Source organism: Sander lucioperca, chromosome 20, assembly GCF_008315115.2.
Source record: "Sander lucioperca isolate FBNREF2018 chromosome 20, SLUC_FBN_1.2, whole genome shotgun sequence".
NCBI classification, from domain to species: domain Eukaryota; kingdom Metazoa; phylum Chordata; class Actinopteri; order Perciformes; family Percidae; genus Sander; species Sander lucioperca.
The window spans coordinates 13,633,482-13,648,010 of record NC_050192.1 but is presented as its reverse complement, the minus strand read 5'-3'; the positions used below and the strand labels follow the sequence as shown (position 1 = coordinate 13,648,010).

At 43.0% G+C, this 14,529-nt stretch overlaps 1 protein-coding gene across 7 annotated transcripts in view; it reads left to right on the top strand.

The window, feature by feature from the left end:
• foxp2 (forkhead box P2) overlaps positions 1–14,529 on the top strand; it is a 106,439-nt gene that overhangs the window by 51,828 nt on the left and 40,082 nt on the right. For all 7 annotated transcript variants that reach the window (XM_031284807.2, XM_031284804.2, XM_031284805.2 and 4 more), the window contains one exon: positions 10,175–10,264. In XM_031284807.2, the coding sequence (XP_031140667.1) occupies positions 10,175–10,264 (90 nt within the window). The remainder of the gene's footprint in view (positions 1–10,174; positions 10,265–14,529) is intronic.

Below are 14,529 nucleotides of genomic sequence, written 5' to 3'. Positions count from 1 at the left end.
TGGCACATTTATCAAAGCCCAAAAAAAAAGAAAATGCAGAAAGGAGGCCCTTTTTCTAGCCAGACTAAGTGTGCGACAGAGTGATACATTTTCTTGTTAGGAGAAATTACATCCACTAACTTGAGCTACTTCAGCATGAAATTGAAAAAGGAGCATTTCTTTTGAATTTCCATTCTTGATTCAATGAAAGATGTAGATCAGCCCTTTGGAAAAGGGCGGGGAACAAGAATGAAACTAAAGAAGTATGACTCTGCTTACGCTAGCTTGTTCTTAGAAGCGTGATATAGGATGCTGTTGGAAAAGGCTTTGTTTATAAAAGTAAGGCTCAGTCAGGCTGGTGGCAGATTAAAGAAAAAAATGTTTTACATCTCTCTCTCCCTCCCTCTTTGTCTGTCTGTGTGTGTGTGTGTGTGTGTGTGTGTGTGTGTGTGTGTGTGTGTATATGTCGTATACATTTATGTATTCACACACAACCCTTATGCATATCACTGGGACTCTCCAAGCCTCTTTGCCTACCTTACCCCAGTCACAGTCTGTGCTCGTGATAGCTCCCTCTCTCTATTTCTTTCTCACTTTTCACACACACACACACACACACACACACACACACACACATTTCACCAGACCCAGCTCAGTCTAGCAGCCTGTTCTGGTGAGGTTGGTGGTAGTGATGGTGGGGTGGAACACTGATTGATAGACGCTGGGTGTCAGAGTGGAAGGCAGATAACTATATCTTCTACAGCTCATTTAAAGGTCAAACACACATCGCTGTAATTGGAATATTCACAAGACAACCACAAAGGTACAATGCCGGGTAGAGGGAAGAAAGGGAGGAGGAGCACAGGAAAAGATAGGTGTTACATAAGCAAAGCGATTGAGAGAGGAGAGAGGGAGTGAATGTGATCCATGGCCCCTTCTACAGGCAGATGTAGTGGCTATTTATTGAGTTGATCTTTAGGGGAAGGGTGGCATTCATTGAAAGATAAACAACCCGCAATGGAGAGCAATCCTCACTGAGGTGACTGGGGGCTAATGGCAGGACAAAACTATGTAATGGCCATTATGTAAAGCCATAAACTGTTGTGTGACAATGTGACAGTTGTGTTAACTGGTAGAGTTGGGCATCGTTTGGATTTTAACGACTCTGATTCCAATTGTGATTCTTCCTTTCAATTCCAGTTCTTATCAATTCTCGATTCTGATTCTTTGAGGGGTGGAGTTGAAACGGGTCACATGCTCATTTCACAAATTAGAGGAAAGTTTTATTTTTATTCAATGGTGGGTTGCAGTTTTACAGCTTTTTCAACATAAAATAAAGCCACACTAGAGCGCTGCTTACTGTGCTCCATGGCTGCAACACAACAAGAGCCTGGCCGGTACGGAAACCCAAACTTGCGCATGTTAAATTTGGAACCCATGATCAGATTTGAAACCAAATCCTCCAAACGATCCCAAACGATTCCAATAAAGAAACAATTCCACTGGAATCATAATTTGTGAAACAATTAATAGTAGGAATCGGTTCTCGATGCCCAACCCTATTAATCGGTATCTATAAGCTCAACACAATTGTCGGAAAAGTAAACACTGGAGAATGTCCCATTTACAGTATGTGCAAATAGATGTTTTGTTATATGTCACTACAGCTGCAGGCCACATTCAGGGTTAGCCATGCAGCGGGTGAGGTAAGGTCTTTTACAGCTAAGGTCAGGGTGTTCTCTCATCGACCCCAGAACAGGGGAGCAATTAGACTCAGCACTTAACCTGAGCTTTGCAGGACGAGACAGACAGACACTCATACTATTGACCTGCAACAGCAGAGCCCCCAAGACAGGATCTGATGTGCACACATGCACCCGCATCCAGATACACATGCACTAAGCAGGCACACAGGCTTGGTTTGCTTGTGTCAGTGCACATGCACACACAAACAGTGTGGATTTTAAGTAACAACAGCCCCTATTTTACCCAATTTTGGTTGGCATATAGCTGGATGACAGTGGCACTTAGCTTTCCTGTTTTTCCTAATCATTGTTTTGTGTTCCTGTGTAGGCTTTAAATGTCTGTGCCGTGTACACGCTGTGTGTGTCTTTATCAGTGGTTTAATGAAGGGTAAACACATTTAAATGCACTTTACCTACCCAGGATGCAGCAACCTTTTATTTACCACTATAGCCCTGGTCTTTATGTTTGTGCACATGTCTCATATGCACACATTTGTGTCAGCACATTCATCTTTTCTACAGCATCTATTGGTATTGGCATTCTGCACAAAACAACAACTTCTGCGGCGACGACGGCTGCTTGTTCTCTGGTGCAACAGTCAGATTGCTAGTCGCCTCTGGCCATGTTTTTGGAGTGGGAGCCTCTTAATAAGGCCTTGTCAACAAAGACAGACACAAGCTCCATGAAACAACTTTATTTTGTGTCTGATCTGCTGACAGGAATGATGAGAAAGCCCTAGTTTGTGCAGAAATACAGCTGTGTTCAAGCTCACAGAATAGCTACAGTAGGCATATAGATCACCATTTTTTATATAGTGCCCTACTCTCATATATAGTAGATATGTTTGAGTATGTTACCTTATGATATCACGCTTACTCAATTTGAAAGTGTTCAGATAAGCTATGTATTGTTTATAAGCAAGTTTATAAGGTAGAAGCAATTGAGGTCTTCTTCCCATCCCACAATTCCAGTTTTTCCACTTGGCTCAGCCCCTTTTCCAAATGAGGTATGCCTGGCCTAAATGCAACATTTCATATCTGGTATTCATCCAGCTGTGTGACCTCCACTCGCCTGGAACTGTGAAAAGGAAAGGGATCATAATCACCTGAAGAGGAAATCAAGCGCTTCAGGAGAGAGAAAGAGTGTGTAATAGAGAGAGAATGTGTGTATTTGTGTTTTTTGTGTGACTGCAGGGTTGGGAGGGTGGACTGCACAGTTGAACACTCATACCTCATGCCAGCTTCGCTTTTGCGAAGAGAACACTTGACCTCTCACACATACACTGCCCACCTCAAACAAACATATACACACACACACACACACACACACACACACACACAAAGACACCCACCACACTCTCTCTCCTCTCCCTTCTTCCACCCACACAAATGCCTTCCCCGGTCTCTTCTCTCTCTGTCTTTCTCTATTTTTCTTCTTCTCTGTCTCTTTGTGATACAGTACATTGTGGGAGCTCTCAGTCGTCGGGCTCTAAAGGACTTCCAAGAGCAGCAGTAGATAAAGAGTGTTGCTGAATGGGCCTGCTGTCACCTTATCTAAACGTAGCGATACAGCACAGGTCGAAGTAAAGACTTTGCTAAAGCCACCAGCTGAGACAGAGCACCAGGGTAATAGGGGCGTTGTGGGGTAAATTGAATTGAAGTGATGAAGCATGGAAGAGATGCACTGAGACAATGGACAGAAGAATGGCTGAAGAACCGAACCAGTTATGACATCTGTATGTGATAAGTATGGTCAGGTCTTTCCAACCTGATAAAAATGGTAAAAAAAAAAAAAAAAATTCACTGTGACAAGGCAGTCTTGTTTTAAATTCCACCTCAGTTTGGGGGTTCTGTGTTAAAGTTCAGATTGAAGGTAGCTGAAAACAATTACTCTCCCATGCTAGAACAGATAAATCATTGTATTTGCACAGAATATCCATGGTGACAACAGCAGGAGGTGGGATGTCAGTGAATGTTAGCGGTTGCAGTGAATGACAGCAGGCCATGCTCTTGCATATTATTGCTGGCACGGCCTCCCAACGTCTCAGCGTACACGTACACATTGGTGCATATGCACTCTTCAACTCCCTCTCTCAGACATAAACACACACTTTTATCTCTGATGGGCAAAACAGACCCGTGTTTTGTCTTTGTTAGTGGAAAAATAAGAGTGAGGTTACACAATGGAGCTAGACACACCCGAGCCCCTCCTACCGCCACCACCACTTTTTCCTCCTATACAAGCTTTCTTCCTGGGGTAGGAGCGAGCAAATTCATCTTGTCAATCCTCCGGGGAGGGTGTAGCTATGCAGCTCTGTTTACTGTGGCAGAAAGTTAATATAAATTTTCATCAGTGGGGGAGGTTTACACATATGATTCTATTTGTCCTTCATTATTAGCACCTGAGTCTGAGGCTGGGTAGGCGTAATTGTCTACAGACACAGGCCAAATAGATGCAAGGGAAAGGCAAATAAGCACACCCCAAAATAATTTGATGCTTGTGTGTTACAATCCTCCACCCTAGGAATTCTTAATCTAGAGAATCAATAAACAAGGGGTGAGCGCCGTGGGAGAGAGGGGGGTAGGAAGACAGAAGGATGAGAGGAAGAAATGAATAATGTGATATGAGCTATGAGGTGAGAGGGGAGGGAGGAGGAGGAGAGAGAAAGAAGTTGAGTTGAATTCAAAGTGCAGTGAAGAGGTGGAAAGGAGTTGAAGAGAGCAAACGATCAATATGGAAGGTTTTCTTGCCAAACACCTATTATCCACTTTAGAAAAAAGAGACCACAACACAGTAAATGAGCACAAGACAGATTTTCGTTTTGGGATGAAGCACTTTATATGTAGAGCCAGTGGAAGTTGAAATAGCTGTGAACTACTGAGATAGAGATAGCAGAGTGGGACACAGAAGCCCATTGTTCTGCTGGATAGCTTTACCTCCATCCTGAGGCCCAAGCAGAATCTCCATGGACCTCTCCCTACCTTTCTCTCTCTCCCTCTCTTGTTCACTGCAGACTGTTGATTTATTGAGTCATACATTATAATGCTCATTACTCCTACATGCTTTCCAAATTCTCTTTTTCTCTCTTCCTCTCAGGTTTCTCTCATTCTTTCTAGTTTCTCATGGAAGCACCATCTGAGAAACCAACAATACTGTAGTTTTTTGTTGGGAAACTGCATTTTGGTGGCCCTCTTGCCACTATCCCAGCAGTTATTGGACCCAGACAATCCACATTTTAGGAATAGGAAGGTAGCTTGGGTGACGCTGAAATGTGGCTGATTTTGATGTTAGTCAAGTTTTACATGTCAGTCAAGCAAATATGCTCTGTAATATACCCTCTTTTTAAATCAAAATCTTTTTAGTAGCGCACCTTCAGGCACTTTCCCATTAGCTTCAACTTTCAGCACTTCCATTTGTGTTTGACATGAACAAAATCCAATCACACACAGTCACATTGTAACAGCCTTATGTCAACATTTGCATCTGTTTCTTTGCATTCCTGCAACTTCTCCAGCTGGTATCTGTGTATGCTACTGCATTTCATTTTTTTATTTCCTTTCTTAGTACTCAACCAAGCAAAGGTGACTGAATCCAGGTGTGTATTGTGCTCTCTGTGGGCCTTGTGGAGGCGATAAGGGAACTGAGTCTGGAGCCATTGTTGAGGCACTGGTTCTGACCTTTATAAACGGATAGGAGTCTCTTTACTCCTGTGGCTGAGTTACTTAAGGTGAAGGTGATCAATAGCAACCATAGAAGACCACGCAGATCAAGCATTTACCAGATTTATAAAACAAATTTAGTAACTGCATTAATTTAGCTGTGAGTGTTCAAAGATCATCAGAAATGGTTCTCACCAAACTAACAGACAGTGTTTACTAAAAAAACAAAGACATGGAGCAACACCAATCTTAGGTTTTAGCTCTAATAGGCACATACTGTAATGTCAGTTGTGCGATTGAACTACTGTGTCAGGACAGTCTCTCTGATGTCAATGCCACCCAGCTGCATGAAGCCATTTTAGGGCCTCTGCTGTTCCACCGATGTTCCCTGGTCGCACATTGCTTGTTTTCACAAAATCAGGAACTCACTTTTGTATTCAGACATTGTATGGGACATCTTATCCTTCTCCCCTTCTCTTCTCATTTGTCTATCCTCTCCAGCCAGCCCCTCCAAATCCGTATCCATCCATCCATCTGCCTTGAATCCACTTATATAAGAAGATACGGTGTAAATATTTTGATGCGGAGTGTCGGCGCATATCTCCCCTGCCAGCGGGCCGGCAGCCTCAGTCCAATCAGCCATGTTTGTTTGTTCAGCTTAAACTGTTTGTGCCTTGTTTTCTGTGGCATGTGACTCCCTCCAGCTTGAATAAAGTGTCACACTTTTTCTTTTTTGCCTTTTTTCCCCTCCCCCCTCCTTCAGCGTCTGTTTCCTGGAAGCGAAGATAGATAAGCCTGTGTGTGTGTGTGTGTGTGTGTGTGTGTGTGTGTGTGTGTGTGTGTGTGTGTGTGTGTGTGTGTGTGTGTTTGTGTTTGTGTGTGTGTATGGGAGTTGTCAAAGCTGTCAGCATGACTGGATGTGTTTTGGCCTACAGCCTAGTGTTGAACAGCAGCCCTTTACTCCCTACAACAAACACACATATACACACACACACACACACACACACACACACACACACCAAACATCTGTTCTGCACACTACAGTAAGACTTATGTTATCATGATGCAACCCATTTTTTATTGATCAACAGTTGATAGGCCATGTTTACAGCTACCATCTGGAACATGGCAACATCCTGTAGAGGCCACAGCGCTGTGAAGACGTACCTGTTGAGGGTAGCTTATTTCATACCAATGTTGTCTTTCCAATATCTGCTATATCCCCTAATAACAACAACTCCCAACGTGACCCAAGCCAGAAAGTGAACTACACTTTCCAGTCTGCCCCTCAGATATATCCCCCTCAGATATATCCAATTCCAATGTCATGGCTACATATCGTGCAGTGGATGGCTTATTTCTTGCATGCACCCCATCTCCACCACACCAAATAAGCAATCTGGAGATTTATAATGGTTTGGCCCAGTATTGCAGGGCCTGCTAATGTACAGTATTTCATGCTTGTTTAAGATCTTTGCATGCTCCTTACAAAGGTGCATTGTGATAGGTGTTCCTTATTACCCTGTTCTGTATAGAGTCTAAATACTGGGGCTGAGAGAGTGCAGGATAGTCGGAGAGAGGGAGAGGGATGAATGGATGGCTGATATGTTTTTTTTTTCTTCCTCTCTGTCAGTCTCTTCTCACTCTCTCCCTCTCCAGTGATCTCTGCATGCCTATTAATGTAGCAGAGGAATGCCTGTGTAAACATTCTTGTTTCTTAGTCCGTTTCGCATAATAGTTGCCTGTATCGCCTTTCTCCTGACCTCACTATCTGAAACCAATTACACCAGATCCATTTGGGCTGAATCTTATTTTCATAAGGATCCCCGTGTCGCGGTCTTGGTCGCTCTGTGTGTTATTTTCCCTCCTCTTATTTTTTTTTTTTCCTCTCTTCCAACCTCAGTGATGGATATCAACATCAAATATGCTTCTGAGTGCCTTGTTATTTATATAGCAGGGCCCAGCTCTTTCTCTCGCCCTCTGTCTGGCTTGCTCTCTCATTCTGAAGAATGTGTCACATTGTGCTGTTTATACAATGTGTGCATTAATAGACTGGGGATGTCATTTTTTCTTGCATAGCAACCCAGGTTAAATAGACGGTGTGCCTGCACTCGTCTGTGTTTTTGTCCGCTCCGGCAGCTCTTCAGCAAACTTTTGATGACTTTCCTTGGCATTTTGTGCTTTTTTGTGCTTTGAGATGAGCTTCAGCTTGCCATCTCTGTGGAGTGGGAAGTGGGTGGCACAAATTGGTGCTTTTTACTGTAATGGCTGAATACTCAGAGCCAGTGTAAGTGAGCGGACAGGACTTTATTTTTTTTTTTATTATCTCTTACCTTACACCGTCACAGACTCAGACAAATAGCTAACCCCACTTCCACGGAAGAGGTGACAGGCAGTTTCAGGCATGACAAACCACTCTGGAAAAGTTTGTTGATAAGGCCTGCATTATGTTTGGAGTAGTACTCTTTATGCAGTCTGAGCAGACTTCTTTTCTAATAAGCCAGGTGCAGTTGATCTCTCTGCTTCACCTCTGTGCGTCACCTCTCATACCTGCACCTCCCTCGATATTTACCTGGCATGGATATTGGAAGTGCAGTTAAAAACATCTCTTTCTTTGTACTCTTGACCATGTGTAATATATCGAGTGGCTCTCTTGACTTTCGATAAAAACGCAGCGAGTCATTATTGATTCACACATGGATAAACATTTCCTCCTGACCGCTACCTTGGGTTGCACTCATCAAGCAGCCTCCCCTCTAACTACTGTGTGCAGGACTCAATAAACCTTATAATTACTTTGATTCACCAATCATGGTGAGATTAATTAGGCCCTGTGTTTTTATGAGCAAAGTGATTACCGGCATTCAAGGAATTTGTTTTGTCTTTTGCCTTCCAATAACAGGAAGCGAAAGTCAAGCAATGTTTGTTTCCCATCCAGTTTGGGAAAAGTCCACAAGAAACAAAGCGTCATGTGGCTGTGTGAGCCTGCCTACTGCAGGTGTTGATGTGTACTTTAGTGTGTGCCGCAGGCAACTTTTTGTATGTGCGTGTGTGAGTGTTCTAAAGAAAGGACATGGCTCAGCTTACAGATGTCACATTACACACACACTCACACTCACACACATATAACCCGGTGGCGACTAGGCTCCTCTTACCAAGGAGACAGATCAATGCAGTTAGGACCCAGTGCCAGTGTAATGTGTTTGTTTACCTTAGTTCAGAAAGCCTGGCTCCTCCTGAGCACCGAGACAGACAGACCCCCCCCCCCCCTCACAACCACCACCACTTCTTCAAGCATCCCCCCACCCCTCCCCCTCTGTCTTTTCATAATTGATCAGGAGGTGGCTGAGATCCCTGAGGGGTAAAGACATGGCAACTTTTTTTTCTCCTCATTTTTTTCTCTCTCTCTCTCTCTCTCTCTCTCTCTCTCTCTCTCTCTCTCTCCCCCCGTCTTTTCCTCTTGTTTGCTCAGGATCTCAATGTACTAGTTCAAACATTGTTCCCACCAGCTGGCAGAGCTGCGCCATATGCACGCCCTGTCAAGGCAGCTGTTGTCATGGATACTGGCAAGCACCAGAAAATAAAATAAGCACCCCTGATTCCTGAGGAAGTGTCACTCTCCGTCTGAGTTTTATTTATTTTTTTTGTATTTCTTGCTTCTCCTCCTACTGGTCCTCTTCTTTTTTCATCAAAAAAAGAAACACCTGTGAAGTTGTTGTGTTGTGTGTGTGTGTATACGTGTGTTTTTCTTTTTCTTTTTCTCCTCTCCCACTTGATGCTCGTGGGCCTAAAGAATACAAGGTATACGGCGGCTGTGTGGAGCAGCAGCAGTAGTAGCAGCTGTGCACAATGTTCTTTTCTGCCAGACTCTTTCATCCATCTGCTCTTGAAGAATTGGAGTGAAGCTGCTAGCCCAGCTGCCACCGTACCTGTGAAGCTGGAGCTTGCTCGTCACACACATCCAGTACACACACACACAGCCAGGCGGGAGGGGATCTGTAATCCCATCAAACCCTAGAGAAATAAATTACGCCACATCCCAGCCTCTCTGATTCTTATCATCTCCATGTCTGGCAAACACATCAAACAGTGATGATGACAGATTTAACAATTTAAAATTTATGATTTGTCAATTTTTTTTCTTGCCATGTGTAAACAGTTGGGAACGAATTCCATCAGGCTGGGAATGGTCTATCTTTCTCTATGTACCTGTCCATCGTTCTTTCCATCCATCGCCCATCCTCTTCTCATAAGCATCGCATAGTGTGAAACCTGGGCTCCTAGTTAATTCACTCTAAATGTAATCTGATGTTGATTTTGTCAACTTTAATTACAGCTCCCAGGGACACTTCACATGGTGCTGCCTCTACTTCAAATTGATATTATGAATATGCAAATTTGGTGGTAATTTGCAGAGAGAAGTGGGTATTTCAGTTGAGCACACACTAGACAGGTCAATTCTACTGACGCCCTGTCTTTTTTTCAGCCCACCACCCCCTCCACTCTCTTCTTCAGGGGTGCTCTAGACAAACTGTATTTATCCTTGATCACAGCTCTGTGAATTGTTACTAAAACGTACCTCCAACGTAGTGTTAACCACGTCAGAATGTGTTGCGGAAAATAGCATTTGATGTTTGACAGGTTTTTCACTCAGAGATGACTGTTTTGTCCCTGAAAATGTGAATTACCTCTGCTGTCAGCTTCAGGGAAATCTAATATTTTATGTTCAGTGTCTCTTTTTCTCTCTTTTTTTTCATACTGTCTTTTGTCTTTTGTTCCTCTCTTCGCAGGCCCTACAAGCAGCAAGGCAATTACTCTTGCAGCAGCCAGGCAGTGGCCTGAAATCTCCAAAGAGCCAGGACAAGCAGCGTCCACTGCAGGTAAAGCAGCTCCCCGTCTAATCTCTTAAGTCCATCCATAATACATGCTCCTCCGAAAAGAAGATTTCCTCTGTTCCACAAGTGTGTTTGATTTGCCAACGCAATCCTCGGACCTGCCATTGGAATCCTAAAGCTGGACAAGCCAGTCCCCAGGAGGCTAAGCGTCACATAGACACAAGAAAAACACAGCACAGATAGATCTCAGAGAGCAAAGTTTCATCCTTTCGCCATCTGTTCAGTATACATTTTATTTGTCAGTGAGGCCTCCATCGAAGTGGACAATAATTAATAGTATATCCAAAGGCTGTATAGTAGGATGACAAATTATTTGATCTGTATGCTTTTCTACACTCGATCCATGGTATTGTTGACACAGGAAGTTCCAGAGGTTAGTTATTATTTGAAACGTCGGCCTGACTAGTGGGTTACAGAGACAGCTCATTTTAACTTGCCTGTCATTTTTCACTTTTCACAACTAATTTATTTATTGATTATTAGAGCTGTCTATTTCTGTTGTCAGTGGTTTGGAAAAGGTCACACATATGCATGCACACACACACACACACACACACACACACACACACTCACATGCACGCGCGCACACACACACACACACACACACACACACACACACACACACACACACACACAACCAAACCGTTGCACACCTACACCACACTCACACATATATACACATTAACACATAGGCTGCAGTCCTCTTTCTTCCTAATGTTAAGATTTTTCTCACTACCGAGTCTTTTCCTTCTGCTTGTTTAAGCCAACAAGACAGTTAGTTAGTTTTTCCTGCCTCAAATTATGTAAGGCCCCTTGACATCTGCTCCATGTTTTATTATTAGTATTTTTTTATTTAATTTATTTTTAGCCTGTTTGAAATTGAAGTGTGGGAGTTTGTGCCCTCCACTCAGCTAATAAGTACTATCAAGGAGCAATGGTTTACCTCATTAGGGGCTCTGTGCATTTCATTAATGTCAGGAAAATTGGCGTTAACCTCACCCGTTGATATTTTCAGAGTCTAACAATGGCGACACCTTCAATTGGAGTCACACCCCTGTGTACCTAATTACGTACTGGCGAAAAGATAAGGTTGGCAAAGACTCAGTCATGCTTTTGCATTTAAATAATTCAACTCAACCTCATCAAGAGTGTTAATAGTATCAGTATATTCACACATAATGATAACGGAATTATAAATACATTTTTTAAGGGTTTTTATTTATTTGAGTGTACAGTATATTTTGGTATGTATTTAGCTGTGTGTGTGTGTGGGGGGGGGGATAATTGTCAATTAAACAATAGCTCTCTGTAGCTTATTGCTAGGGTCCATTGCACTTTTTCTATTTGAGGTTCTGTATGCCAAAGCGAAAAGATTCAAACAAATGGGATCCTGATCTACAAATACCTGCATAGTCACCAAGTACAATACAGACTTGACAGGAGGAACAATATTGAATGAGAGCAGTGTGGGTACATGATAACCGTCAGCCCATGTCCATGCCCCTGCCTCTAATAACACCAGCAGATGGTAAATATTGAATATTTACATTTGCTTACTCCATCCTTGCCTCGTGTTGGCGATATGAATCAATATGAATCAGAGGGCCTGCCGATCGGCCCGTCCTCAGCTCCCAACTAATCCATCTGTTGATCCAGCCTTTATTAACATCCTCACCTCTTTGTTCCAAAAAGTCTCCATGCAGAGAGTCACAGGAGAGGCACTGCTGACTCTCCCAGAGATACACACTAGCACAAACAGGGCTCATTTTTACAGTGGAAATATGCTGCCCTTGAATCCACTCATTTCAAATGACATTTTAGCTGTAATACTCCAGAGTGCAAATATCAGTATAAAGCAGTAGAAACTCTGACTTGATTAAAAAAGCCTTGTTTTGCTATTCTTATTGTTCTATGTCTTCTCTCTTTTCTATTTTTGTCTTGAGGGAGTTTACACAATAAAGTTGCATTATTTACCTAGATTATGAGGCCACAATGGGTGCTATAGTGCAATATTTTATTAGCTTCACAACTTGATAAGACTCCATGGCAATCAAGCTGCATGTTTTCCACTGGAGGAAGCTGGCGGATTGATCCCCTTGTATGAATAGTGCAGTAGAAAGTGAGGAAAGGATTAATATTACCATGACATCCTGCTTATGGTAGAGATACTGATAAATCCTCTGCCAGTCTTTTTTCCTCTTGTTCTCCCATCTTTGGTATTTAAGAGCGGGAAATGATCCATAGATCATGGCATGTAAATTATTTAGTACACAAGCATCTAAGTGCCTCAGCTTGCAGTTTTAATTACGCGTATTAGCGGCTAAAGGCTCTCGCCTGACTAATTCTATCTGCTCGCTCATCGCTGCTGCTCAGGAGTTGATGATGCGGAGGCAGGCAGCTTTGGCATTCACATGCATGCACACATAAAAAAAAAAAAAAACTGTCCCACAAACACACATACAAACACACACACAAGCTGCTTCTCCACATTTGCGTAATGTGACAGGTCTATTATTACACAGTAAGCCCACGGGAGCACTCAATAAACACCTATTTCTCCCTGTAAATCCCTCTTCCTCTGCCATGCTGCTTACACGGCTCTCCCAAGGCACACAACACCCTCTCGTCTCTGCTCCATTCTCCTCTGCTCCTCGCTCTCCTCCTCTCTGTGGCAATATCCCCCCTCTGAAAGGCATTTATACACTGACATTTGGAATACAAATAAAGAAATGCGGACAAGGAGAGGCGGAGAGGATTACAGTGGCCTATGAATCTGACAGTTGTTTCACTCGCTCACACACACACACACACACACACACACACACACACACACACACACACACACACACGTGCATAATGCATCTACACATACAACAACTCATACACAAGCACAGTGACAGTTACTTAAAGTTTTTACATTGCCAGAAGTGACTTTATGCAACTCTCGTTTGTTAGTGGCTCTAATGATCATTATTTATAAGGAACAGGGCAGAGCTGGATTTAAAGCAGCTTGACACCTGGTGGGTGAGCAGGTTTTAAATGACTAGAAATCCCACGAAATAAACTGTAACCACACCAGGTATTCAGGCGACCCAAACACACAAGACTATCTTACCACATCTCCTCCTAACATGTCGCCGTGAGGCTCTAATTGTGACACAACCACCACCTCTATATGTCAGGGGGCACATATAAAACAGCTAGAATGACCCCCTAACTCTGTCTCGTGAGTGTGTCAGATGGGGGCTTGACAGTGTGAAGGTACCCCCTGACCCCTCCTCCCAGTAGTTAAAGCGTAACTCTCGCCATATGCAACCTAGGGTCTTTTTGTGAATGTACAGGAGTCAAACTTTCGTTTAAAAGCATATTAAGGACGGAATCACCACTTTTAAGATTTACCGTTTTTTCGGTCAAATGGCCTTTTGAATGGGAGTGCTAGGGGCACTTTTATGCTAGCCTCAAAATAGCTATTTTTAAAACACTAAGAAGGCTCGACAAAACATGAAACTTTGCTCCAAGTATCACCAGGGGCTCTACACCTTAATGAAAGCATTGACAACATTGTTTGTGTACCCAGAGTTTACTAAAAAAGGTTTTGAGCAACTCACGTTAGCTGTTGTTGTTTACACTATCCGCCATTTCCCAGTCAAAAATAGGCAATCTCCGAATGCAATGAATGGACTCCATAGGAGGAAATGTCATTCTTATATGAGGCTCCTTTTTCAACTACAAGGTCAATATTGTGTTTCACTAACGACAAAACAACGAATTATCCATGCATTTATATGGAACTAAGCTTTTGGAGCTTTCCATCTTTACTCCCTCGACTATTTTTGACTGGCTCGATAGACGGCGACCGGAAGAACAACAGCTACAGTGAGTTGCTCAAAACCTTTCTTTTTAGTAAACTCTGGGTACACAAACAATGTTGCCAATGCTTTCGTTAAGGTGTAGAGCCCCTGGTGATTCTTGGAGCAATAAATGGCTAGCATAAAAGTGCCCCTAGCACTCCCATTCAAAAGGCCATTTGACCAAAAAACGAAAATACGGTAAATCTTAAAAGTGCCGATTCCGTCCTAAGTATGCTTTTAAACGAAAGTTTGACTCCTGTACATTCACAAAAAGACCCCAGGTTGAATTTTGGCAAGAGTTACATTTTAACATCCAATTCTTAACCATGCAAAACCTGACAGCTTACCACGGGCAAGTGTTGCAACTGCTGCTCTGCCCCTTTCACACTATCAAGCTAT